General features: G+C 36.4%; 1 protein-coding gene across 1 annotated transcript in view; it reads right to left on the reverse strand.

The window, feature by feature from the left end:
• The window catches only part of KIAA1328 (KIAA1328 ortholog), a 255,457-nt gene that overhangs the window by 61,949 nt on the left and 168,286 nt on the right, over positions 1–25,222 (reverse strand). Inside the window, exon 8 of the mRNA XM_090285632.1 lies at positions 21,740–21,847. Coding sequence (XP_090141758.1) covers positions 21,740–21,847 — 108 coding nt within the window. The remainder of the gene's footprint in view (positions 1–21,739; positions 21,848–25,222) is intronic.

Consider the following 25,222-nt stretch of genomic DNA (forward strand, 5'->3'; position numbering starts at 1 on the left):
CTGTATTTGCTACAGTTCTCTTGATCAGGACACCTAGCTCAATATGCTCTTCCCAATCACCATACTGCACTTACAGCTCAGATCCATTTTTCTGGTTGACAAAGAACATGATCCTACAACCGAAATATATTTTGTAATATGTAGTCATATTGTCATACCTACATGAATAATTAAATTTGAAGAGTCTCAACAGACTCTTTTAAACAATATAAAGGTCCTAATGATAATACACTTTCTTATGAATTATGTGAGGTTTACATAATGCTACTTCCAAATGGGTGTAAGAGAATCATCGACTAACCTAATGAACTCCCTTCTTTTTTTAAATTAAATCATTTTTCATTGTTATTCTCTTACAGTTGTCCCAATTTTCCCCCCTTTGCCTTCCTCTGCCTATCCCCCTCCACCCCATTCCCACAGTCATTTTCCACACTGTTGTCCATGTGTGTGGGTCATTCAGTGAAATACGTGAAATAAGCCAGTCCGTGAAAGACAAATACCATATGATCTCACCTATAAGAGGAATCTAAAGAACAAAATAAACTAAGGAACAAAATAGAACCACAGGCATGGAAACATGGAACAGACTGAAAGTGACCAGAGGGGAGGGGGGAGGGAATAATGGTGGAAAGAAGAGGGACTAAACAAAGAACATGAACTCCTTTCTTATATAAGGCAACAATAGATTTTCTTGATTCTGCTGGAACCCAGAAATTTTCTTTACTGTTTTGTGTTTTCAAATTGTTAGACATATGCCTAATGATAACTAAATTAGTTCTTTTTAAGTTTCTTTACTTAATTTACACAATGGTAAAATGAGAGAGCTGGATAATGCCTCTACCAGCTCTTTAAGCTCTGAAACTTTAAATACCTATCTTTATATTCCCTTTTTTATTATTTTCATTATAACTTTTCAAGAAGCACAATTTCTATTGCACAACTTAGAGTAGAACAGAGATTGTTTTTCCTGTCTTTATACTGTCATATTTTTCCACTTGCCATCTCTGACAGTGCTTTTCCCCTCTTAAGAAAGCTAGTAATTTCTAAAATCTACATGCTTGCTCAGAATCTGATACTTCCAGATTCCTTTTATATTAGTTTCTTCACTCTTTCTAGAAACTTTATAATTAGATGAAGTTTGAAAAGATTTCTTTTTTCACTTTTCCCTCAAAGACACCTGCGTGCATGTAAAACACTTATGACGGAAAGACAAGTAGAGCAGAATTCCTATAATTCATCAGAAGAATAAGCTACCGTGGCCAAGATTTTCACTTTCAGGCAGGATTGCAGACTTCTGATTCTCCTTGAGAGTTTCTTGGCTGGCTCTCTGCGTGAACTGCCAGACCTTTGATTTCTTCAGTAAAACCATCCCTTCCTGACCCCATCCAGCATTTCTGCACTTCACTTTATTAATGAAGTAAGAAAGATTCCATCAACCTCTTACCAAACTGAAATAAATTAGAAATAATCACTCATCTCTTCTCACCCTCCCTTCTTTGGAACCAAAGTTGCTTTCCACCCCCTTCCATCTTAGCCAAAGTAACTTCTGTGAATTGTTTTACAAGGAAGCAAAAAAAATTGAACACTTGACATTACTGTTTTGACGGAGGGCATTTTAGTAAAGAAGAGACTCGGTGTAACACAGTCCTGTTTATAATCCCATCTTTTCATATTGCTGAAGTAGTGTGGCTGCCATTGGATCACACTAAGTAGCCATAGACTATAAACTATGATCATAGACCAATGTACACTGGTACATTGTAAAATCAAGAGGATTTAAAAAACAAACAGAACATGCTTTCTTTGATTAATTTGCATAGTATTCTGTCTTGGTACCTTCTTGTTTTTGAAAATAAAGTTTTAATTTTGGAATAGTATCAGATTTCCAGGAAAGTTCCAAAGATACTACAGAGTTCCTATATACTCTTCATTGACATTCCCCTTAACACTTCACAATACTATGGTACATTTATCAAAACTAAGAAAACAAAATCGGTATTATTAACTAAACTCTAGGCTATAAGGGTTTCATCAGTTTTTACATGTGTGCCTTTGTCACTGTTCCAGGATCTATTCCAAGTGGCCACACTGCATCAGGCATCATGTCTGCTTAGTACCCTTTGGTCTGTGACAGCTTGGTTGCATTCCTTGTTCTATCATGGCCTTGCTGACTAGTTTTAAGGAAAGCTGGTATTCTGTATAATGCTTCAAACAATTTATCCTTTGTTTTCCCATGATTAGTACAATGTTCCAAGTGTTTGGGAAGAATATTGCAGAGGTGAAGTTCTCTCTGCATACACATCACATCACGATATCAACATGACCGATCGTTGGTGATGTTAACCTTGATCATTTGGTTAATGTAGTGCTCACCAGATTTCTCTATTGTAAAATATGATATCTCCCTTTCCATATTCTACTCTTTGAATGTGAGTGAGTCACCATGTCTAGCTCACACTCAAGGGGCATAGGAACTAAGCTCTACTTCCTGGAGGGAATGGTACTTATTTATATTATTTAGAATTCTTCTGAAGGAAGATTGATCCCTTCTCTTTTATTGATTGATTTATTCATTCATTCATTCAATCAATCAATCAATTATTTGTTTACATTGGGTATGGACTCATCTGCACTTATTTTATACTTTGGGTTGTAATCCAATGTCACATTATTTATTGCTCAAATTGTTCTACCTTTGGCCATTAGAAGCTCTTTTAGGTGGACTTCTGTGTCCCTGTGACATTCCCTCATCCTTTTAATTATTGAGTGTTTTCTTGCTTTCTTGCTCCAGGTTAATCTTTCATTCTCTTTGCTCCATTCGTATAATTAGCCATTTCTCTAAGAAATCCTAGTTTCTTTTATTGGAGAATAGTATTTACAAACCAGGTTCTGAGTGCTGGGTGTGCTCATTGCTAGTGGCTATCACTGCTGCTGGGCCTTCTCAGCAGACATAGCTAGGAAATATATATTATGTATATTAACCCATACCTGTATTTACTTGTGTATATATCCATCTCTGTGTATATATATATACACACAAACACATGCTATGGACTGAACTGTATCCCCCCAAATTCATATGAGATTTTGAAGCTCTTAACCCTCAAGCGATGGCATTTTTATTTGGGTTAGGGTTAGGGCCTTTGGGAGATAATTAAGTTTAAATGAGGCCATTTAAACCTCAGCCCCTGTGCTGAGATTAGTGCTCATATAAAAAGAAACACCAGAGAGTTTATTGGCTCTCTCTCTCCCCAATGTGAGGACACAGTAAGAAGGTGGCCATCTGCAGGCCAGGGGGAGAACTCTCATCAGAATTCAAACATGCTGGCCCCTGAATTCACACACCCAGCCTTCGGAACTGTGATAATACATAAACATGAGTAAATGCTAATGTCTTAGACTCAATCTAGTACTATAGTATTCATTCTAGCCTTATATCTCTTTTAAACTGATAGACTGTAGGTATTTAGTATTAGTAGCTACCAACGGGGTGGAAATACATCTTACTGAAATAAACACTTAATATGGATATGGATTTGCCTTCTGTGTGCATAATGCTCCTTCCAAAATTACCATGCATAGACCTACAGAATGCCTTATCCTCCGTCATGGTATTTTATGCAGCATTGTTTCTGATTAAGAAACTTAAATCACAGCAAATAAAGTATGGCAGTAGGCCCATGGTCATGGAATTCACTGGTCTCGCCATACTCCCCATCATCAGCTATCGTGACAGAACAGCAAAATGTCCTTTGAAGATCCAGCTACAGTGCCAGCTAGGAGGCAGTACTTGGTGGGATCAGGGAATGCTGTCAGTCAGTATCTAATATGGGGTGCTGTTTCTCCGACAGCCAGGATTCACAGGTCCAAAAAAGAAAGGATGGAAAGAGGAGTGGCTCCACTATTATCCCAAATGATCCATTAGCAAAAGTTTTTGCTTCCCTTCCCCATGACCTTAGGGTCTGCTTGGCCTTGAGGTCTTTATGCCAAAGGGAGGAATGCTTTCATCAGGAGGTACAATGGTTCCACTGAACTGAAAGCTGACACTGCCACCTAGCCACTTTGGGCTTTTATACCTCTTAATTAGCAGGCAAAGAAGTAGGTCACTGTACAGGCTGGAGGATGGGTCATAATTACCAAAAGGGAAATAGGTTGGTACTACACAATGGAGGTAAGTAAAAGTATGTCTGGAATACAGGATATCCCTTAGGGTGTGTCTTAGTACAATGTCCGATGATTAGTCAATGGAAACTACAACAATCTGACTCAGGTATGACTGCCAATGCTCCAGGTTCTTCAGGAATAAAAGCATGGGTCACTTCACCAGTTGAAGAACAATGACCAGTTGAAGTGTTTGCTGATAGCAAAGTGTAGTGAAATACGTGGTGGAAGAAAGTAGTTATAAATACCGACTATAGCCATATGGCCAGTTGCAGAGATGAGGACTATAATAATTATGAGTATTTTCCTTACTTTGTTATGGATATGCTTGCATACATATATTAATTAAATATTTTTGTTTTCTTCCTCTCTTATCCCTTTACCACTCAACATATGATGCATTAATAAAAATTAGCTTCTTATCATAACATTGAAATCATAGGACATCAATGAGAAGAGTGACCATCACCCAAGGACTTCACATTCTCTTCTGGGGAATAGGTTAACATGTTTTGCTTGTTAAAACAAAGTTGTATTATTTTAAGTGGGAGTGTACCTTCTTCTTATTTTTATTTGAAGATTATGTATGGTTTAAGGAGATGCATATGGGAGCTAAGTTGACAAGAGGTGAGCTGTGATGGTCTTTTTGATATGTCAACTCAGTTAGGCTACAGTCCTAGTTAACCAACCACTAATCTAGGTGATGCTGTGAAGGTATTTTGCAGATGTGATTAAAATCCATAAAATCTTAGGTTATCTAGATAAGATTGATCCAATTTCTTGAAAAGTCTAGAGGATCTAAGATAGCTGCAGAGTAGCTGGAGGCTCCATCCACTTACTCCCAGACCTGGACCAGTCTTGCAGCTAAACCACAGAGCAATCAACTAAAAAATCCAGCGGAGAGTGAGTGAGAGTGTATGTGAGTGAGTGCATAGACAGAGGAGGGCGTGGGGAGTGTGGGGAGTGGGCAAGAGCCTGCCGCCTGCAGGGCACCCAGGAGCAGGTGGCCTGGGCTCTCCAAGCAGAGCAACTGCAGCCACTGCTGCCCAACCTGGCACTTCTGGCTGCGCAGAGCAGGGGCGGCTGCAGATCGGCTCAAGAACTGTGAGCTCTGGGGGCGGAGAGAGATGGCTGGGAAGTGTTGGCCCCGGGAACAGCTACAGATTCAACGCAATCCCAGTTAAAATATCGATCACGTATTCACAGATCTAGAACAAATATTTCAAAAATTTATTTGGAACAGAAATGACCCCAAATAGCCTCAGCAGTCTTGAAAAAGAAGATCAAAGTAGGAGGGATCACAATACCTGATATTACACTAGATTACAAGGCCACTGTAATCAAAACATTCTGATACTGGTATAAAAACAGACACACAGATCAGTGGAACAGAATAGAGATTCCAGAAGTAAACCCATTTCTCTATAGTCAATTAATATTTGACAAAGGGGGCAGGAGCATAAAATGGAGTAAAAATAGCATCTTCAACAAATGGTGTTGGGAGAATTGGACTGGTACATACAAAAAAATGAAACTAGACCACCAACTTACACCATACACCAGAATAAAGTCAAAATGGATAAAACTTAAATATAAGCTGTGACACCATAAAAGTCCTAAAGAAAAACATAGGCAGTAAAATTTCAGATATCCCACGCAGCAATATTTCTCTGGTATACCCTCTAGGGCAAAGGAAACGAAGGAAAGAATATACAAATGGGACTGAATCAAATTAAAAAGCTTCTGCACAGCTAAAGAAATATCAAATCAAAAGGGAACCAACTTTATGGGAAAACATATTTGCCAATGATACCTCAGACAAGGATTTGATCTCCAAAATATATAAAGAAGTCATAGGACTCAACACCAGGAAGACAAACAATAGAATTAAAAAATGGGCAAAGGACCTGAACAGAAATTACTTCAAAGAGGACATACAGAGGGCCCATTGACATATGAAAGGATGCTCAATGTCACTAGCCATCAGAGAGATGCAAATTAAAACCACAATGAGATACCACCTCACACTGCTCAGAATGGCCATAATTAACAAATCAACAAACAAGTGCTGGCTAGGATGTGGAGAAAAGGGGACCCTAGTGCACTGTTGATGGGATTGCAAACTGGTGCAGCCACTATGGAAAACAGTATAGAATTTCCTCAAAACACTAAAAATGGAACTGCCTTTTGATCCAGTGATTCCACTGCTGGGATTACACCCAAAGATTCCTGAAACACCAATTCAAAAGAATCTATGTACCCCTATGTTCACAGTTGAGTTACTTACAATAGCCAAGTGCTGGAAATAGCCTAAGTGCCCATCAGTGGATAAGTAGATCAAAAAACTGTGGTATATTTACACTATGGAATACTATACAGCAGAAAGAAAGAACTCCTACCTTTTGCAACAGCATGGATAGAACTGGAGAGTATTATGCTAAGTGAAATAAGCCAGGCAGCGAAAGATAAATACCACATGATTTCACCAAAAGAGGAACCTAGTGAACAAAACAAACAAAGAAGCAAAAAAGAACCTGAGGTATGGGTACAAGGAACAGACTGGCAGCCACCAGAAGGGAGGCAAGAGGGGGATAAGGGAGGAAAGAAGGGGAAGGAACAGGTATAATGAGCCATGGACATAGAAAACAGGGTGGGGATTGACTAAAAGTGGGGGGTGGGTGAGGCAGGGGAGAGCAATGGGGAACAATTGGAACGACTGCAATAGAACAACAATAAAATATTCAATAAAAAAGTAAAAAAAGCTAAAGAAATCATTTAAAATGTGAAATAAGAATACCTATTTTTAAATTATATACACATCTGGGATTATTCAAAATTTGGTACTTTGACCTTAGTTATCTTAATTCTTATAAAATGTGTTAGTTTATCTGACACTAAAGTTTCAGTGCAATATTTGAAGCAAATATAAATTTTCTTCCATCAAAAAAAAAAAAAAAATTCTTGAAAGCAGAGCTGAGGTTCCCTGAAAAAGAAATCCCCCCTGCGGACAGCAGTTTCAGCCTGTACCTGAAATTTCTAGCCTGTTCTTCCTGACGTCCTGCCTTATCAGCATCAGATTTGCCTAGCCTAAGCCAAATCCTTGCAATACATCTCATAATATATATCTCCTACTGGTTCTGTTCTCTGGTTGACCCTGACAAATACAATCCTTCACCATGCCACATCATACAACAAAGAAAAATTCTTTTTCTATCAAACAGCCCAGGGCTCAGATTCAAGGTTAAAGGATTAAGGCTTGCATATACTGTTTACCAAAGAAGAAAATGCCAACTAGCAAGAGCAGCACAAAAATCAATCCTCTGCACCACAGGAGCAATATGAAAAACAAATGAGTTGAGTTCAATATAAATTTTTCTCTGCAGGATTATCAGAAATTAGTGCTGTTTCTTATGTAATGTCCAATTCTTCTGAGACAGGCATCCACCTACAGCAAACCACCATGGGCTAATCAAGATCACAACTATATCCGCAGACACTTTATGATCAAAATACATGCTCAAAAATACAGTCATTATTTCTTTTCATCTTATCTTCAAACCTCCAGTTACCTTATCTACCCAGGAAGTTCCCACACACATACTACTCCAAATAAAAGAATGCACTTGTTTTTTAAACTTCTATGTTTTTACGTGTTTGTCCTGTGTGTATTCAACTGTCCTGAATCCAAATTTAATTTTTAAGTATGTTCAGGCAGTTTAAAAAGGCCATTGAAGGTTTTGCTAATTAAAAATAAAAACTTCTTAAAGCATTTAAAAATTTTATGTCCTTTCAGAGAGAACTCTTGGGATGTCTGAAAACAAGAATAAATAAATTAAGTTAATAATCACTGGTCTTAATTGTGCTCTCATCGCTTTTACACATAAAAGTCCAGTAAGCCACTGTGACGTTTCGGTAACATGCTTTTGGCTTTCATCCATTTTGTCCTAGGTCTTACTCCCTTTTCCCACTACAGAACAATACTTAGATGTATAAATGAAACACAGCCATATGCTTATAGATACCTTTTACAGAAATATCTTATGTAGTTGTAGAAAGAAGAAAAGAATCTAAACCTGGATATATTTTATCAATTAGGCCATAATACCCAGAAACAGCCCAAGGAATTTTACCGAAGATGTAATATGGCAACTAAATCTGCAGCTGTAGGCTTCAGACTAATCTCTATTTATTGGGACTTGAAAAAAATGCTAAAAAATAAATGATACTTTTAAACCAGCTGACATACCAAGACTACTGTTTTTCTCTATCTCCTGGGAAAGAATGTTCACTATCCAAGATGCCACCTCTGCTCCACATTGTGAAGACAGCCCATATGGAACAGGAGAAGCAGTCGCTGTCTAAAAAGAAATCAAACTGCTCTCATTCCAAATAAATCTGGGACAGAGGTTATCAAAGCAAGCTGACCCAAGTGGCAATGAAACTCCTCATTCCCCAATCCCACTAATATTGCTGGCTGGGAAGAAAATTACTTTCACAAAGATTTGTGTAAGTACATAAGCATGAAGGGTAAAAACCACCACTATTCAATCCATTTGTGTATAGCAGATAAAGCATAAATCTTTACACATTTATTGTCCAACTCGTATTTAACCAGTGGTAGTACCAACATTCTTCAAGAAATTTCTCTGATTTCTATAAACGATGCTCTTTCCCTTATAGACCACATACATATACACACAGACCCTGGGAAAAGGTTATGTAGCCAAATAATGCAACATACTGAAAATCTGTGAATTGACATTTTAGAAAATATTCATCCCATAAATTCATTATATATTGAGATAACAAATGTTACTAAAAATTACCCAGAGCCAAAAAAAAAAAAAAAAAAAAGTAGATATTATACATGAAGAAGGTGATCCTAAGGATACCATATACAAGGGGGTAATATGTTTGTCTTTTCCTACTTGAGTGCTATCAATCGGTAAAGTTCAGCATGTGTAGATAAGAGTTTGGAAGAACCTTATGCAGTTTTATGTTTCAGTATATTTGCTATCATTTAAAAACTAGTGTATATGGTAGGGTAGAGTAGGGAGGTGCCCTAATATAGAATGTAAGAATGAAGCTTTGATCTTAAAAACAATGTAAAGCAAGTTAAGCCACAGACAAAATAGGCACCAGATTGGTGATGTGCTAACCATCTCCCTTACTGCTTAAAATGAAAAAAGAAATGTTATTTTGTTTAAGGAGGCAAAAGACAAATACCATATGATCTCACCTAGAACAGGAACCTAATGAACAAAACCAACAAACAAGCAAAATAGAACTAGAGGCATGGAAACAAGGAACAGACTGACAGTGACCAGACGGGAGAGGGGTTGGGGAGAAGAGGGGAAAGAAGGGGAAGGGTCTAGTCAAGGAACTGGTATAAATGACCCATGGAATGGACAACAGGTGGGGACTGACTGTTGGAGTGGGGATGGGGAGGTGGGGCAGTGGAGTGCAACAGGGGAAAAACTGGGACAACTCTAATAGAATAACAGTAAAAAAAAAAAAAAAAAAAAGATGTTAAAGTTGATTTCATAAGTTATATATTTATCACCACTTTATCTTTTAAGAATTGTTGGTTATATATAATTTTTATTTTATTATTTTTTTCCATGCTTGTTCCTCTTTTGTTCTTCATTTTATTTTGTTCTTTAGAGTTCACATATAAGTGAGATCATATAGTATTTGTCTTTCTCTGAGACTGGCTTACTTCATTTAGCATAATAATCTTCAGGTCTATCCATGCTGTCACAAAAAGTTATATATAATTTTTCAAAATCAAATTATCATTTCCAGGGACATAGGTCTCATAAACAGAATCTGCATAATATTGCTCTTATCTGTCGCATCATTGTATCTGTTATGAATACAGAATGAAATGTCATCTTGGAGAATTAAGTTTAAAAAAGCAATCCCTGGACTTCCGGTCAAGATGGCAGCATAGGCAGACACGGCTCGCTTCTTTGCACAACCACATCAAAATTACAACCAAAATATAGAACAACTATCACTCAGGATCATCAAAAGTCTTACAACTACGAAACTGAACTGAATGAAAGTCTGACAACTATGTAATCAAAGAAACCATATCCATCCAGACTGGTAGGGGTCTAGACACTGAATGGGCTGGTCCTGTGTCCATGTGAGGTGGATACAAATTCGGGAGGGATCTCTCAGGAGTGAGGAGTCCCAGACCCACACAAGGCCCCCCAGCCAAAGGTTCCAGTGGCAGGAAGATAAGTCCCCACAACTTCTGGCTGCAAAAACCAGTGGGGATTGAGTGGGTGGAAGAAACTGCTGGAGCCCCAAGCAGTTCCTCTTAAAGTACCCACATACGACTCACCTACTAGACTCACTCCTTCTGAGCTCCAGCACTGGGATAGCAGCTTGAAAGGCACCAGCGGTACACAGGGAGAAACTGAAGTGTCTGGCATCAAGGCAAGCAGAGGCCATTGTCCCTTTTCCAAATCTTTCCCCCATGGAGCTGGCAAGCTGGTGCCATATCTGAAACTCCATCAACCTGGCTAACACTTTTTGACCTACCTCAGAAATCCCCAGAGACTCTGCCCCATCCAACTTATGGGCCCGCCCAAGCTTCTTTTCCATATGAATGGCTGGCTGGTCTTGGCTCATGCTTCACAACTTCCCAAATCCTATCAAACAAGCAACAGCTGGTTCCAGTGAGCCCCAGGGCCAGCACCAGCAGGAGCCAGCTTAGAATTACAGTTTGGCTTCACCTGGGAAGCTCCAAGCCCAGCACATGTAGCAGCCAACTCAGATTGCTTTATAGCTCAGGCAGGTTACCCTGGGGCAAAACACAGGGTGGGGGTAGGGGTGTGGGGGGAGGGTGGCTGACCTTGGCCTGCACCACCTGGGAAACCTCAAGGCCAGCATACCCAGTGCACAGCTATAGGCCACATTGGAGTACCACCACCCTGCCCCCAAACAGCTGATCCTCCATGGTGGGTGGAGGTTGGTGGTCAGTTGTCACAGCCATTCCTTGCAGCTGACTGGCTTGGGTAAATCCCTCCTATTGATACTCCAGTAGCAACCAAGGCTCTACTACAAGAGGAGGGTGTACTCAGCCCAGCTTAGGTGATAGGTGAGGCTGTGCCACTGGACCCTACAGGACACTTACTACATTAGGCCACACTACCAAGACACGGAGTCATAGCAGCCCTACCTAATATATAGAAACAAACATGAGGAGGCAGCCAAAATAAGGAGACAAAGAAACATGGCTCAAATGAAAGAAGAGCTCAAAACTCCAGGAAAAGAGTTTAATGAAATGGAGATAAGCAATCTATTAGATGCAGAGTTCAAACCACTGGTTATAAGGTTGCTCAAGGAGCTTAATGAGAACCTGAGCAGCATAAAAAAGAGCCAGTTAGAAACAAAGGATATACTAAGGGAAATAAAGAACAATTTACAGGGAAACAACAGTAAAGTGGATGAAGCCGAGAATCCATCCAATCAATGAGTAAGAACATAAGGAAGCAAAAAACAACCAATCAGAATAAGAAGAAAAAATAATCCAAAAAAAATAAAAGGATAGTATAAGAAGTCTCTAGGACAACTTCAAGAGGTCCAAAATTCATGTTATAGGAGTGCCAGAAGGAGAAGAGAAAGAGCAAAAAATTGGAAATCTATTTGAAAAAACAATGAAAGAAAACTTCACTAATTTGGTGAAAGAAATAGACATGCAAGTCCAGGAAGCACAGAGAGTCCCAAACAAGATGTATGCAAAGAGGTCCACTCCAAGATGCATCATAATTAAAATGCCAAAGGTTAAAGATAAAAAGAGAATCTTAAAAGTAGCAAGAGAAAAGAAGTTAGTTAACTACAGAAAAGTTCCCATAAGACTATCAGCTGATTTCTCTAAAGAAACTTTGTAGGCTAGAAGGGATTGGCAAGAAATATTTGAAACAGGGATTTACAGCCAAGACTGCTCTACCTATCAAAGATATCACTTAGAATTGTAGGGCAGATAAAGAGCTTCCCAGAAAAAACTAAAGGAGTTCATCATCACCAAACCATTATTATATGAAATGTTAAAGGCGCTTATTTAAGGAGAAGAAGAGGATCAAAACTATGAAAAACAATATGGCAAAGGATACATATCTATCGACAATTGAATCTAAAAAACAAACTAAGCAAACGAGAACAGAGACAGAGTCATGGATACAGAGAGCATTTTGATGGTTGTCAGATGGTAGGGGGGTGTAGGGGAATGGATGAAGAGGTGAGGGGATTAAGAAGTACAAATAGATTAGAGAATAGCCATGGGGATGTAAAGTACAGTATAGGAAATGCCAAAGAACTTATATGCATGATCCATGGACATGAACAATGGAGGGGGAATTGTCAGACAGAGTTGGGGGTGCTGGGTGGAGGGAAGCAAAGGGGGAAAAATCAGGATAACTGCAATAGCATAATCAGTAAAATATAATTTAAAAAGAAAAAAAGCAATTCCCAACTAGAGAAAATGGGCAGAAAAATCTTGAGGTGAAAAAGAAAAAGGCTGATGTAGTCTGAAAGCAAACAAAGTTTTGCACCATTTCTTTTGTTCTTAGTTTAATTTATTTTGAATACTGAACAATACTAAAAATAGAGGACAATTTTTTGAAGTTTTAGTGAAGTCATTTATATACTATAAAATTTGCCATTTAAAGTGATTCTTAGTAAGTTTAGAGTTGTGCACCATAACCACAACATAATTTTAGAATAGTTCCAAGACTCCAATCAAAGCACATGCTTATTTGCAGTTGCTCCCCATTCCCACTCCCTGCACTGGGCAATCACAAACTTATGTATGTTAGCTATAGATTTGCCTATTCTGACACTTCATATATATGGAAAGGTAAAATTTGTGGTCTTTTGTGATAATCTTTCAGTTAGCATATTTTCAGGTTCATCCAAGTTGTAGCAAGTATTAGCACTTTGTTTGTTTTTATTGTCAAACAGTCCATTGTATGGGCACACTACATTTTGTTATTCATTTGCTGGGTGCTGGACATCCGGCTGGTTTCTACTTTTGGGGTATTATGAATAATGCTGCTGTTAGCATTCACACAGAAGTCTTTGTGTGGATGTATGTTACTTGGGAGAGGAACTGCTGGGTCGTATGGTAATTCTCGGTTTAAGTAATAAGTCTTATATTTATCAATATGTAAAGGATTTTAAAATATTGAAATGTGATTCTAGAAGAAAGTACCGAAGAGTACTATTATTGAAGCTATGTAATATTAGTTATAGCAAACATTTTTCTCATTTTACTTTGGTTATATTTATACATGATGTCTCTGAGCCCAACATCACAATTTTACTGATGATTTCTAGTATGTCTAAGGTAGACAACAGTGATTCCCCACCCACATTAATCAGTCATGTTGCTAAAGAATTTTGAAAGATAAATTGGCAAAATGTTCTCTTTTTGCAAGAGCAATTCTTTAGGCCAGAGGTTTTCTATGAGTTACACAGAGAAAAGAAATAAAAGAGAAGTTGGAAGGGAGAGATAATTGGAAGGGAAATTGCTTTGCCAATGATCAATAATAACTAAAAATATTATAAAAAGATAACTCTAAAATTGACCACCAAAGTAGCTGTAGCAACTTGCATTCCTATCAGCAGTATATCAAAGCAAAGCACCTGTTTCTCCACCCTCTTGTTAACACATGATATTACTAAAGTTTTCATTTTGCCAATTTATTGATTTAAAAATGTCATCCTTTTTTGTTTTTAATTTTCATTTTTCCAAGATTAGTTATAAGAAGATTTTATATACATATTGGCTTTTTGGGTTTACTCTTCCAAGAGATGCCTATCTGAGGTCAATTTGAGGGAATTTCCGTACTATGAATGCAGTACTGCTAATTGATCATCTTTTGGTAACTTATTATCCCTTCCCTTGAGGCTATTCCAAGTATCTGCATCCTCCTTCTAGATGTTACTATTATTATCACCTTTGTTATTCGATGATCTCCCTTCATGCTTTACTGAGAAGACTGAGATTTTAAAATTCCATTCCACAAATATTTTATGAGCACCTACTATATACTAAAGATACAGTCTTTGTAACATAAAGATGTTATAACATATCATATGTAACAAGACAGTTATGATCCTTGCACTTATGAAGCTCATAACTGGGTGGGACTTCAGAGTACTGAAATGTGGAACAATGGGAGACACAGGCTTTAGGGTGATCAGAAAAGTATCCTCTTGGGAGATGATATTTAAGCTCTTGTCTATAAAAGTTAATACTAGGAAGGACAGGATTAAAGGTGTCAATGTCAGCTACAGGTATGATGCAGCATGTACTAGAAAATGAAATGATAACCAAGGCCAATGAAGTTGGAACATAGAATGCAAGGAAGAGAGTGCAAAGTCAAGATAGGACAACATAAAGGCCATGGTAAGAAATTTAAATTTTAAGTAAAATGGGAGTAGGGGGACACTAAATGTTTAGAAGGACTGGTATGAGATGAGGTAAGCCGAAGCCAGATTTCATGTAGAACACTCTATGACAGTCAAGAAGTTCAGGTTTTATTCTACATGCATTGAGGAGTCTTTGAAGAGTTTTAGGCAAGGAAGTACGTACACTGCTATTTTTGAATGATCTTTCCAGTTGTTGTGGAAAAAGAATTTCAGGGGGTTAAGAACAGAAAGAAAGAAAATAGACCACTTAGGAAACCTTTGCTGAAGTCCAGGCTTGGATTATGGTGGGAGGTATGCATTCATTTTGGAGGTGGAACAGAAACAAAAAAAGTGCTTAGGAGACTCTTTGGTGGAAGAAAGGGAAGAAAGGAGAGAAATCAGGGACTTTTTTTTTTTTTTTTTTTTTTAGCTGAATAGATAGCTAGTATTAATAGAGATAAAGGCAGGGATGGAGTGAAAGTGGACTGGACGGTGGAAAAGGGAAACAAGAGTTCTGTTCTAGCTTTGTTACCTGTGAGACGTCTGTAAGACTATCTCGTAGGAGTCCTCACAGGATCCACGGGTTTAATGACTGGAGGAAAGGTCAGGGCTATATAGAAAAATTTGGAAGTCATCAGAACATGGATAATATTTAAAGCCAAGGGTCTAGATGAGGTCACACAGGGAGAATGTGTAGACAGAAGAAGGGATGGGTCCAGGTACAAGAAGAGAAAGAGAATTCAGCACAAATAACTGAGACATTGACAAATGATCCTTTCCTAGGACTGTGCTCCATCAATTATTCATTTTCTGCAATCTCTTCCTTCCTTCACTAGTCACTTCTCCAAGATTATGAAAATGTATAGGTCATTCTTATCCTTAAAATTATACTCCATCAACCAAATTTCTTTCCAGGGTGCCAGTTCTGTTTTTCCTCCTTTGTTTCCATGACATTGCACCAGCCTGCTTCTTTGTCAACTTTTCATATTGCCACTCTTATTCTTTCAGATTCCCACATGTAGGCATTTTCTAAGGTTTTATTTCTCTAAATTTTTTCTTAGAAATTACTATCTATACTCACAGGTGCAACACCAATGCAGATGACTCCCAAATCTAAATTTTTTACTTCAATTTCTCTTAGGACATTTAGATCCAAAATTCTACTTATATATTAGAGAGCTTTGTCTGGAAATCCAGCCTGCTTAATAATCACAAACTGTTAGAGATGGAAGAAACTCTTAGTAAAAATCCATTTTAACTCTCTCATTTACAGGCAAGGAGACTGAGGCACATAGCATTATCTTTAAAGCCACATGGCTCATTATTGGAAAGACTAAAACCTGGCATTCTTGACCCTTATTCCAATAATCAAAATCAAATTAATCATCTTCATTACAAAATTAGCTTTTTCCTTGATTTTTTTATTCTTCCAATCACAAAGGTCCAAAATATTTGGCCTGATATTTAAACCCTTTTATAATCTACCCTAATTTACTGATTCAGTCTTTAGTTTCATTTTCTCTTACTCTTTTGGTCAAACTCAAGCATATTAACTGCTGAGCCCCACATACACTGTGTGATTTCCTTCCTCTACTTAAACTTTTTCCAGGTCTTCTCCCACCTGAAACACACACACGCTTGCAGATACTCCTAACCAACTAAAATTCTAGGACTTATCTCAAATATTACCTCTTTCACAAACATTTTCTTAGTTTATTTGTTTTTCTTTTATAGCCCTTATATTCTGTATAGATAATAAGTATTTGTATATTTGCCTTACTCTACAATCAGAGTTCTTGAAGACAGGGGCTTTTCTACATCTCCTGTAGTACTTAGCAAGTCAGGTTTTGTTTTGTTTTGTCTTGCTTTGCTTCTCTCTTTAGAAGGGTCATCTTTGCATAGCCAACAAACAAACATCAAATTAACTAAGTGAAAAACAAACCAGAGAACCTATAAGGAAGCAGAGTTGCTCACGACTTTCTAAGTCATTACCATTTCTCATGTGATAATTATCTTCCAATGGTTTGGCTCAGCTGTGCCCTACTATTTGCTCTTATTTGTCATTAAGGCCTCACATATTATTCATTCTCATTCTATAGTATTTATGCAGGAAGGCAGCAATGTAAGCTCCCTTGCCTGTGATTCTTCCCACAGATAATAGAAAATAAATTGCAATTAGGTTTTGGTAATTGTATATAATTAACTCAAAATGAGCTGTTAATTATAAAAAATATGTTTTTTACTTCCTCATTATCTCATTTATTTTAGTTCCAAATTCTTAATGCCTCACTTGAGTAAATTTAATATTTTAAATACACAGAGTATTTTTAATACTAAGATAATTTAAATTTCCAAATAAACAAAATTTAGCTTAACATTAATTTTTATCTAGGGAGTTCTACTGGCAAATGACTGTCAAACTTCTTTAAATTCTTATAATGTGGATTAACATTTTAAAAGGCCTATATCAAAGGTATATTAGATAAGATTTTTTGAAAGCAGTGCATAGTTTTACCTTATTTTTGTCATAATTTTTTGAATAGGACATGCATGCCCAGATGTATGTACTTGAACTTTTAAAACACATCCATCTCTTAGACTGAAGCACTAGCTTCCAAAGGATTCACTACACTTACCTGAACAGCAGTAATGAAAATTTTCACAAATTGTAAGTGGGAGTATGAATTGCTGTAACGTTTAGGGAAAAAAAATTGGCATAGACTAGTGTAGTTTATAATTATAAATTATATTAAAATATACTTATGTAAAAATAGCAATTTCATTTTGGGGAATTTATCCTAATAAGACAGAAGTACCAGAACACGAGAATAAGTACAGTCATGTTTGTTATAGCATTGTGTGTAGTGATAAGGAACCTGAGACAACTTCAATATCCAACAATGGAAGTGCTGGATAAGTTAATGGTGCATATATAAACCATGGACTCTTGTGCATTTATAAGAAATGTTAGTACTTGAATTAGTTTTCTATTGCTGATAACTAAAACAAGTTATCACAAGTTTAGTAGTTTAAATAACACAAATTTATTATTCTATAGATCTATACATCAGAAATCTGACATAGGTCTCACTGGGCTAACATGAGGTGTAGGCACAGCTATGTTCCTTTCTGAAGGGTCTAGATGGGAACATTTCCTTGCTCAGTTGGGTTGTTGGCAGATTTCAGTTCCCTGAAATTGGATGACTGAGGTCTCCATTTCCTTGCCAGCTCCCAGCAGACTATTCTGAGCTTATAGAGGCTACCTGCATTTCTTGGCTTGTGACCTCTTCTCCATCTCAAAGCCAGCAATGGCCAGTTAAGTCATTTTTATGCTTGGAACTTTCCTTCCTCCTTCCATCTTATCTCCCTGACCCAGCAAGGAAAGGTTCTCCCCTTTTCAGGACTCCTGTGATTAGACTGGGACAACACAAATAATCCAGATAATCTTTCACCTCTAGGTCTATTTCCTTGATCATAGCTGCATATGCCCTTTACCATTACGGTAACAGTGAGAAGTTCCAGGGATTTGGGCACATATTTGGGGAAAATTATTCCACTTACCATAGTTCTACATCTAAAAATCTGATATATGACCATGAAGTACTTTTAAATAGGAGAAAAAATTAACAATGGGTTCAGTTTGATCTCAAATATTTATACATATTGTGTACATATGAAAGCATAAAGAAAAGTATAAAAGGATACACATCAGGGTGTTAACACTAATTCAAACAGACAGCTCAGAACAGAAAATAGAATGTGGAACGAAAGGTGATAGATCTTTTCTTGATGTGTCTTTAGATGTTTTACTTTTTACAAGAACATGTTTTATTTTGAAATTTAGCAAAGTTTGATTAAAAATAAAGTGGAATATGAAACAAAATGTTTATTATAAAAACATATACTCATAATGAAATAAGATCTAGAAGTTATATACTAAGATTATCTTTAATGATATGAGTATGTGTTATTTTCTTCTTTTGGCTAATCAGCATTTTATTTTATTTTTCCTAGCAAGCAAGTAAATATATAAAGATTTAGCTAAATGTGAATACCATTAATAAGAAAAAAATATTTTAAGTTAAAATTCTATGTTTTTGCCTATTAAATGACAAATATTATTTATAAAAAGCAATACTGTTGAGCCAATTAACATGGCTAATTGAAAACAAATCTTTATTCCATTCTGAAATCTCTAAAAATTATAGTAAAAGTATAAAAAAAGACATAAAATTATACGGCAGCAAAAAAAAAAAACGGGAGAGGAAAGGACAACAAATAAGACATGTCACAAAATTTTAGAAGCCTAAAAAGCAGGTGTATGACTTCAAACTCAGTCAAGTAGAAAAATCAAAACTGAAATATTTGCTGACCAGAGCAGAGAATGGGGTTAACCTGAAACATGCCAGAGAACACCTGCGAGGCTCAGGGATTGGAGGAATCAGGTAGGAATACAGGTGGGACTAAAAGCAAGTCTGCATAGCAATAAAAATTCAAGATGCCAAGATGCCCTCCTCTATCTTCAGAGCCAGTCAAGTATCTCTCCCAAACTTGTGAAGATTGGAGGTTTACTCTCCTGGAGAGGTTGAACCAGAAAGACTCCTGTCTTTGGGGCCTAAAATGCAGTTGAAGACAGAAATACCATATGGTTAAAAGGCGTATTAAGTTGAAAACCTACGTAATGAGCACTGGGTCCTACTCCTCTTCCTGCACTGGGCTTCCCACAGTGGCAGCCAAGCTTATACAATACTCCATCACTTCTTCCCAACAAGGCAGAAGATTTATCCCTAAAGAAAATGGCCAGCCTCAGAGAAAAGACTTACAGACACTAACGGCATATCCCCAGAGAGCCTCCCTGATCACACCATTGGGAAGCTGATTAATTGACAAGCTCTGCTCATTTATACTGAGAGCTTTCAATAACTTCTCACTGCTTTGTCTAAATACAAATGGCTCATAACATATTTGTGGACAAAAGAAGCTTGAATTTGGTGAAAATTGAGACAATGCACCAGGAGAAACGGAACTTCAAAATCTATTAATAATATCCCCAGAGATAAGAAAAAATTATTGTATATATAAAACAAGTACATATTCTTATATAAAAAATAATGTTTAGAGAAAAATGTGTTCTTGGAAATTATAGCAGTAAAAAATTCAACAGAAGGGTTGAAAAATAAAGTTCAGAAAACCATTTAGAAACTAGAAAAAAAGGAACAGATATAAAAGACGGGATAGAAAAATAAGAAAATGAGAGGTAATTCCAAAAGATTCAACATCTGAGTAATAGAAGGAAAGAATATAAACATAACAAAAACTGAAATGAAGAAAATTGACAAAAAGATATGTGAACTAAACAAAGTTTCCCAATTGGAAGAAACATTTGATTACTAAGTATAATTAATGAAAAAAGGTCCAATGAATGAACATTGGCATTAATTGTTACAACAATGCAGAAAAAAGACAAGATTCTAATAGTATCCATGGAGAACAGGTCACATAAAAAAGATAAGGAATCAAACTACACCATACTTTTTAATGGCAATGAAAACTAGAAGGTAATGAAACCCAACCTTCAATCTCTTCTGAGGAAAAATAATTGACAACCAAGAATCTATATATAGCTAAATTATACATTAAATGTGAAGATAGATGTAAGACCTTTTTCAGAGCTATGTGCTCTCAAAAAATTATTGCCTCTCTACTCCTTCTCAGTAAGCTATTGAAGGACATGTTTCAGGAAGATGAGTATAAACCAAAAACAACAACATGATGGATAAGAACAATTTCAGGACAAGGGAGAGAAAGAATAAAAGAGTCATATTCCTTGTAACAGTCCGGACAGTTTTGGCTGACCCCTGAAACATACATAAACAGGGCAGGCTCAAGCATCCCAGGTGAAGTTAAAAAACTCAGCAACAATTTTTATTGCCACTTACTCAAGGGAGGCAGTTTGAAATTGGAGTTCAGTCAAGTTAGCTGCCTGCTAGAACAAAAAATTTAACATTGTTCAAAAATATATACATAATTTAATTCTAGAGTCATTCACAATGACTAGGAAACAATCCAAAATTACTAAACATACAAAGAAACAAACAAAAACATGACCAATACTCAAGAGAAGAATTGATCAATGAAGATGAACCCCCAAGATGACCCAGGTGTCAGAATCAGCAGATAAGTATTTAAAAAATGTTTGTAATGAATAAAATAGTAAATTTCAGCAGAGAAATAGAAATTATAACAAAGATCCAAATGAAAATTCTAAAACTGAAAAACCCAGTGTCTGAAATTAAAAAAAAAAATCACTCTAAATGACATGAGAGTTGGTGAACTTGAGGACAGATCAATATAAATTATTCAATATAAAAAATAAAGAAAAAAAATTATCAGAGAGGCAGGGACCTGCAGTATAACATCTAAAGGTCTAATATACCAGTAAATGTAGTCCCAAAAGAGAGGAGAAAAAGAATAGGGGAAGATATACATGTATATATTTGAAAAAAAAATAGCCCCCAAACTTTCAAATTTCATGAAAAAAGAATTATGAAACAGCTTCAAAGTATAAATAGATTTAACTTTTATGGAAAGCATCTTGTTAATGTGCATCAGGAATCTTAAAGGATTCATATATATTTTGAGCTAGCAGTCCACTTATAGGCATCTATACCAAGGAAATATGTAGAAATGAAGTAAATAATTTACAGAAAAGGTCTTCAAGGTGTAATTTATAAGAACAAAACCCTGTATTATCCAACAACAGGCTTATAGATAAATACTGAATAATAGATGTCATACAATAGACATTTGTTGAGTGAATTAATTACTATGTTTTCATAAAAATGTAATGACATCAGAAAAAAATGATGTAGTGAAAAAAGCAAAAAATAAAATTCTGTATAATTCCTATTACTCAATATATAATTATAAAAGAAAGATAAAAAGATAAAATTGTCTCCGAATGGTAGGAATATGAATAATTTTTACTTTTCTCTTTACATTTTTCTATATTTCAAAATTTTATAAATAGTATGTATTTATTCATATGATCAGAAAACTGGATTCACCAATAAGGAGCTATAACTATATATCAAACATATCCTTAATATCTGTATCCTACATATTCTTGCCTTGATCCCCTGTTCAAGTTTACCTTGGTCCAGAGTCACTCCCATTCATATCCAAGTTGAGCCCTCGGGGTTTAGCAAGTTCTTTATCAGCAACCAGTTCTTTTGATTTAAATACAGCTTGAGTTTTTAAACTGTAAAAATAAATTTAGAGAATGTCTAATCCTATGGAACCTAAGAAACTGAATGGTAATCTTTGAAAGACCATCTTCTAACCATATTATCCAGCAATTATTTTCAAATTAAAACTCAATCTTCCAAAAAGAAATGGGTTCTTCCTAAGTACACATAAAGACAAAGCAGTTTCACAAGAATTTAAATTTTCTTTATTTATAAAGGAGTGGGGGAAGTCTGAGTTGGTTAAAATACCATTTAAAAGCTCAACATTATAGATGTTTTAGGAGCACTTTAAATCTCTTCTTTAGAAATTTAAAGCTTCTCCTTATCCACTACACTAAGGAAGTGCGTGTTTTGGTTACCAGAATCTAAAATGGAAATTCTAGTGAGACCAAGTAAAACTGACCCTGCCCAACATATTCATGGGTGGCACTTCTCATAATGACAATTCAAAAAGCTGAGGCTACAGCTCACTAACCAACATTTTATCTGGGTCACAGAAAAATTCCTCCAAGAAGAAATTGTAACCATCAGTGCTAACTTAGCTCCACCTTCAATGTACTAAGGAGGGAAAGCAGTTGAAGAACTTAGCATGAAGTTGTTCTAACCAAGAGTCAGAGTGCCAATTATTCACTGGCACCAAATATGTGACCCTTACCAACCATTCTCTTAATTTTTTATAAATTTTCTCTGGTTAAGTTTTAGAAATGAAATCCATAAAACTATATTCTTGAATTGTAAAATAAAACCACAAAGAGTTTTGTAAAAATAATATCATTTCCATCATTGTCATAGATATTCTACAATTGACACTAACTATGCACAGTGATATACAAAGAGAAGTATATAGATTAACTACCCTATAAAAACTAAGAGTTTAATAACCAAAAAGACCTAATAAACATACATAAACATTAAATCCAACAGCAACAGAATACATATTCTTCTCAGGTATAAACAGAGTTCATGTTAGATTACAAAACAATTCTTACAAATTTAAAAAGATTGAAATCATACCAAGTGTTTTTTCCAACCACAATGGTAAGAAACTAGAAATCAGTAACAGGAGGAAAACTGGAAAAACTCATAAATAAGTAGAAATTTAAAAATGTACGCCTGAACAACAAATGAGTAAAAGAATAAATCAAAAAATAACTTGAAACAAATGAAAATAGAAACACAACATACTAAAACTTATGGGATGTATTAAAAGCAGTTCTAAGAGCTAAGTTTAAAGCAATAAATGCTTACATTAAGAAAAATAATCTCAAAAAACCTAACTTTATTCCTTAAAAAACTAGAAAAAGAACAAAACACTCAGTTAGTAGAAAGAAAAAATAACAATGATCAGAGCAGAAGTAAATGAAATAGAGATCAGAAAAACAATGGAGAAGATCAAAGATGATAAAAGCTGTTTTTTTGAAAAGATAAACAAAACTGACAAACCTTTAGCTAGACTAAAAAAATAAGACTCAAATAAAATTGGAAATGAAAGAGGAGACACTACAACCACAGGAATGCAAAGGATCACAAGAGACTATTATGAACAATTACACATCAAATATAATAATTGGATAACCTAGAAAAAATGATAAAATCCTAGAAACATACAATCTACCAAAACTGAATCATAAAGAAATGGAAAATTTGAACGCATAAACAATGACTTATTTAAGATTAAATCAGTTACCAAAAATCTCCTCCCAAGAAAGAAAAGTCCAAGACTTTCCCTGTTGACTCCTACCATTTAAAGAATAAATAATGCCAATCCTTTTAAAACTCTTCCAACAATTGAAGAGAAAGAAACTCTCAAACCCATTTTATGAAGCCAGCATTACCCTGATACCAAAGTCAGATAGGTAAAATACAAGAAAAGAAAAATACAGACCAATATTTACAATGAATATAGATGCTAAAATTCTCAATCGAACACTCCAAACTATAGAATGCAAGATAAATATTGTATGATCAACTCAATAGATGCAGAAAAAGCATTTGGCAAAATTCAACATTCTTTCATGAAAACTCAAGAAACTGAGAATAGAAAGAATGTAACTCAATATAATAGAGACATATATGATGAGCCCACTGCTCACACCACATTCAATGGTGAAAGTCTGAAAGCTCTTCTTTTAAGATCAGGAGCAGGACAAGGATGCTCCTTCTCTGCCACCTCTATTCAACATAATACTGAAAGTACTAGCCAGAGCAATTACACAAGAATAATTAATAAAAGTATCTCTGTTATAACTGAAAAAGCAAAATTGTCTCTGTTTGCAGATGACATGGTCTTATATATAGAAACCCTGAAGATGCCACCAAAAGACTGTTAGAACTCATGAATGAATTCACTAAAATTGCATGATGCAGTATCAACACACAAAATCAACTGTATTTCTATACAAAAGCACCGAATTGTCTGAAAAGAAATAATAACACAATCATATTTACAATTACATCAAAAACAATAAAATACTCGGCCAAGATGGAGGCCTAGACTGACATGCTCTGTCTCCCTCCACAACTAAGAAGGAATACAACTACTGCAAAACCAGAAATAACCAGAAGTTCCAGAAAATAAATGGAAGTCCAACGTATGAAGTTATAAAGAAGTGGTGCTTGTATGGACAGGTAGGAGGGGCCAAGCCAGGGAGGAGAGTTCAAGCTCTGCTGTCCGAAACAGCAGCAGTGACGGAGGCAGGACAGCGGTAAGCACAGACACCCGTATTTAGGGGGAGGCAGGAAGCGCCTGGGGAGCACCCCCAGCTGCAGACCAGACCTGTCAGCCTGCGATTCCAAAGCAGGGGAAGGCAAACCTCCATTGTCTTGGACTGTGAGGCCCGGAGGAGGTGGGGATGGAGGAGGAGGCTCCTGGTCTCTCAGAGCAGAGTGAATGGCAGGAATCCATCTTGGACTCCCACCCCCACAGAAAATGCCACAGTGTGGTGAGAAGGGTCACCTGGCTGTGACGAGTGCACGGGGCTCCGCCCCCTATAGAGTAGGAGGTGTGACAGCCCCACCCAGGAAGCAAAGGTAAACACAAAACGTTCAGGATGTCACAGATCATGAGAGAGATCCCGGTGATGCAGCTGACCAGACAGCAAATATCTAAACTAATGAAGTAGCAGATAGGAAATCTTTCTGAGGCTCAGTTCAGAGCTTTGATTATAAGAATGCTTATAGACCTGACAGCAGAACTTAAACAAGACGGGGAAGGAATGAAGGCTAGTCCTGCTGAAACAAACAAAAAAACATATGAAACAAGTGGTAAGGGAGAGAAAACCAGGGATCAAATCAACAAATCAAAACATAGGGAAGGAACAAACAGTCAACCAGTGCAGAAAGAGGAAACAAGAAGTGAGGAATATGAGGAGAGGCTCAGAAACTTATCG

Source organism: Furipterus horrens, unplaced genomic scaffold (assembly GCF_987537825.1).
Source record: "Furipterus horrens unplaced genomic scaffold, mFurHor1.1.pri manual_scaffold_8, whole genome shotgun sequence".
In the NCBI taxonomy this organism is placed as follows: Eukaryota; Metazoa; Chordata; class Mammalia; order Chiroptera; family Furipteridae; genus Furipterus; species Furipterus horrens.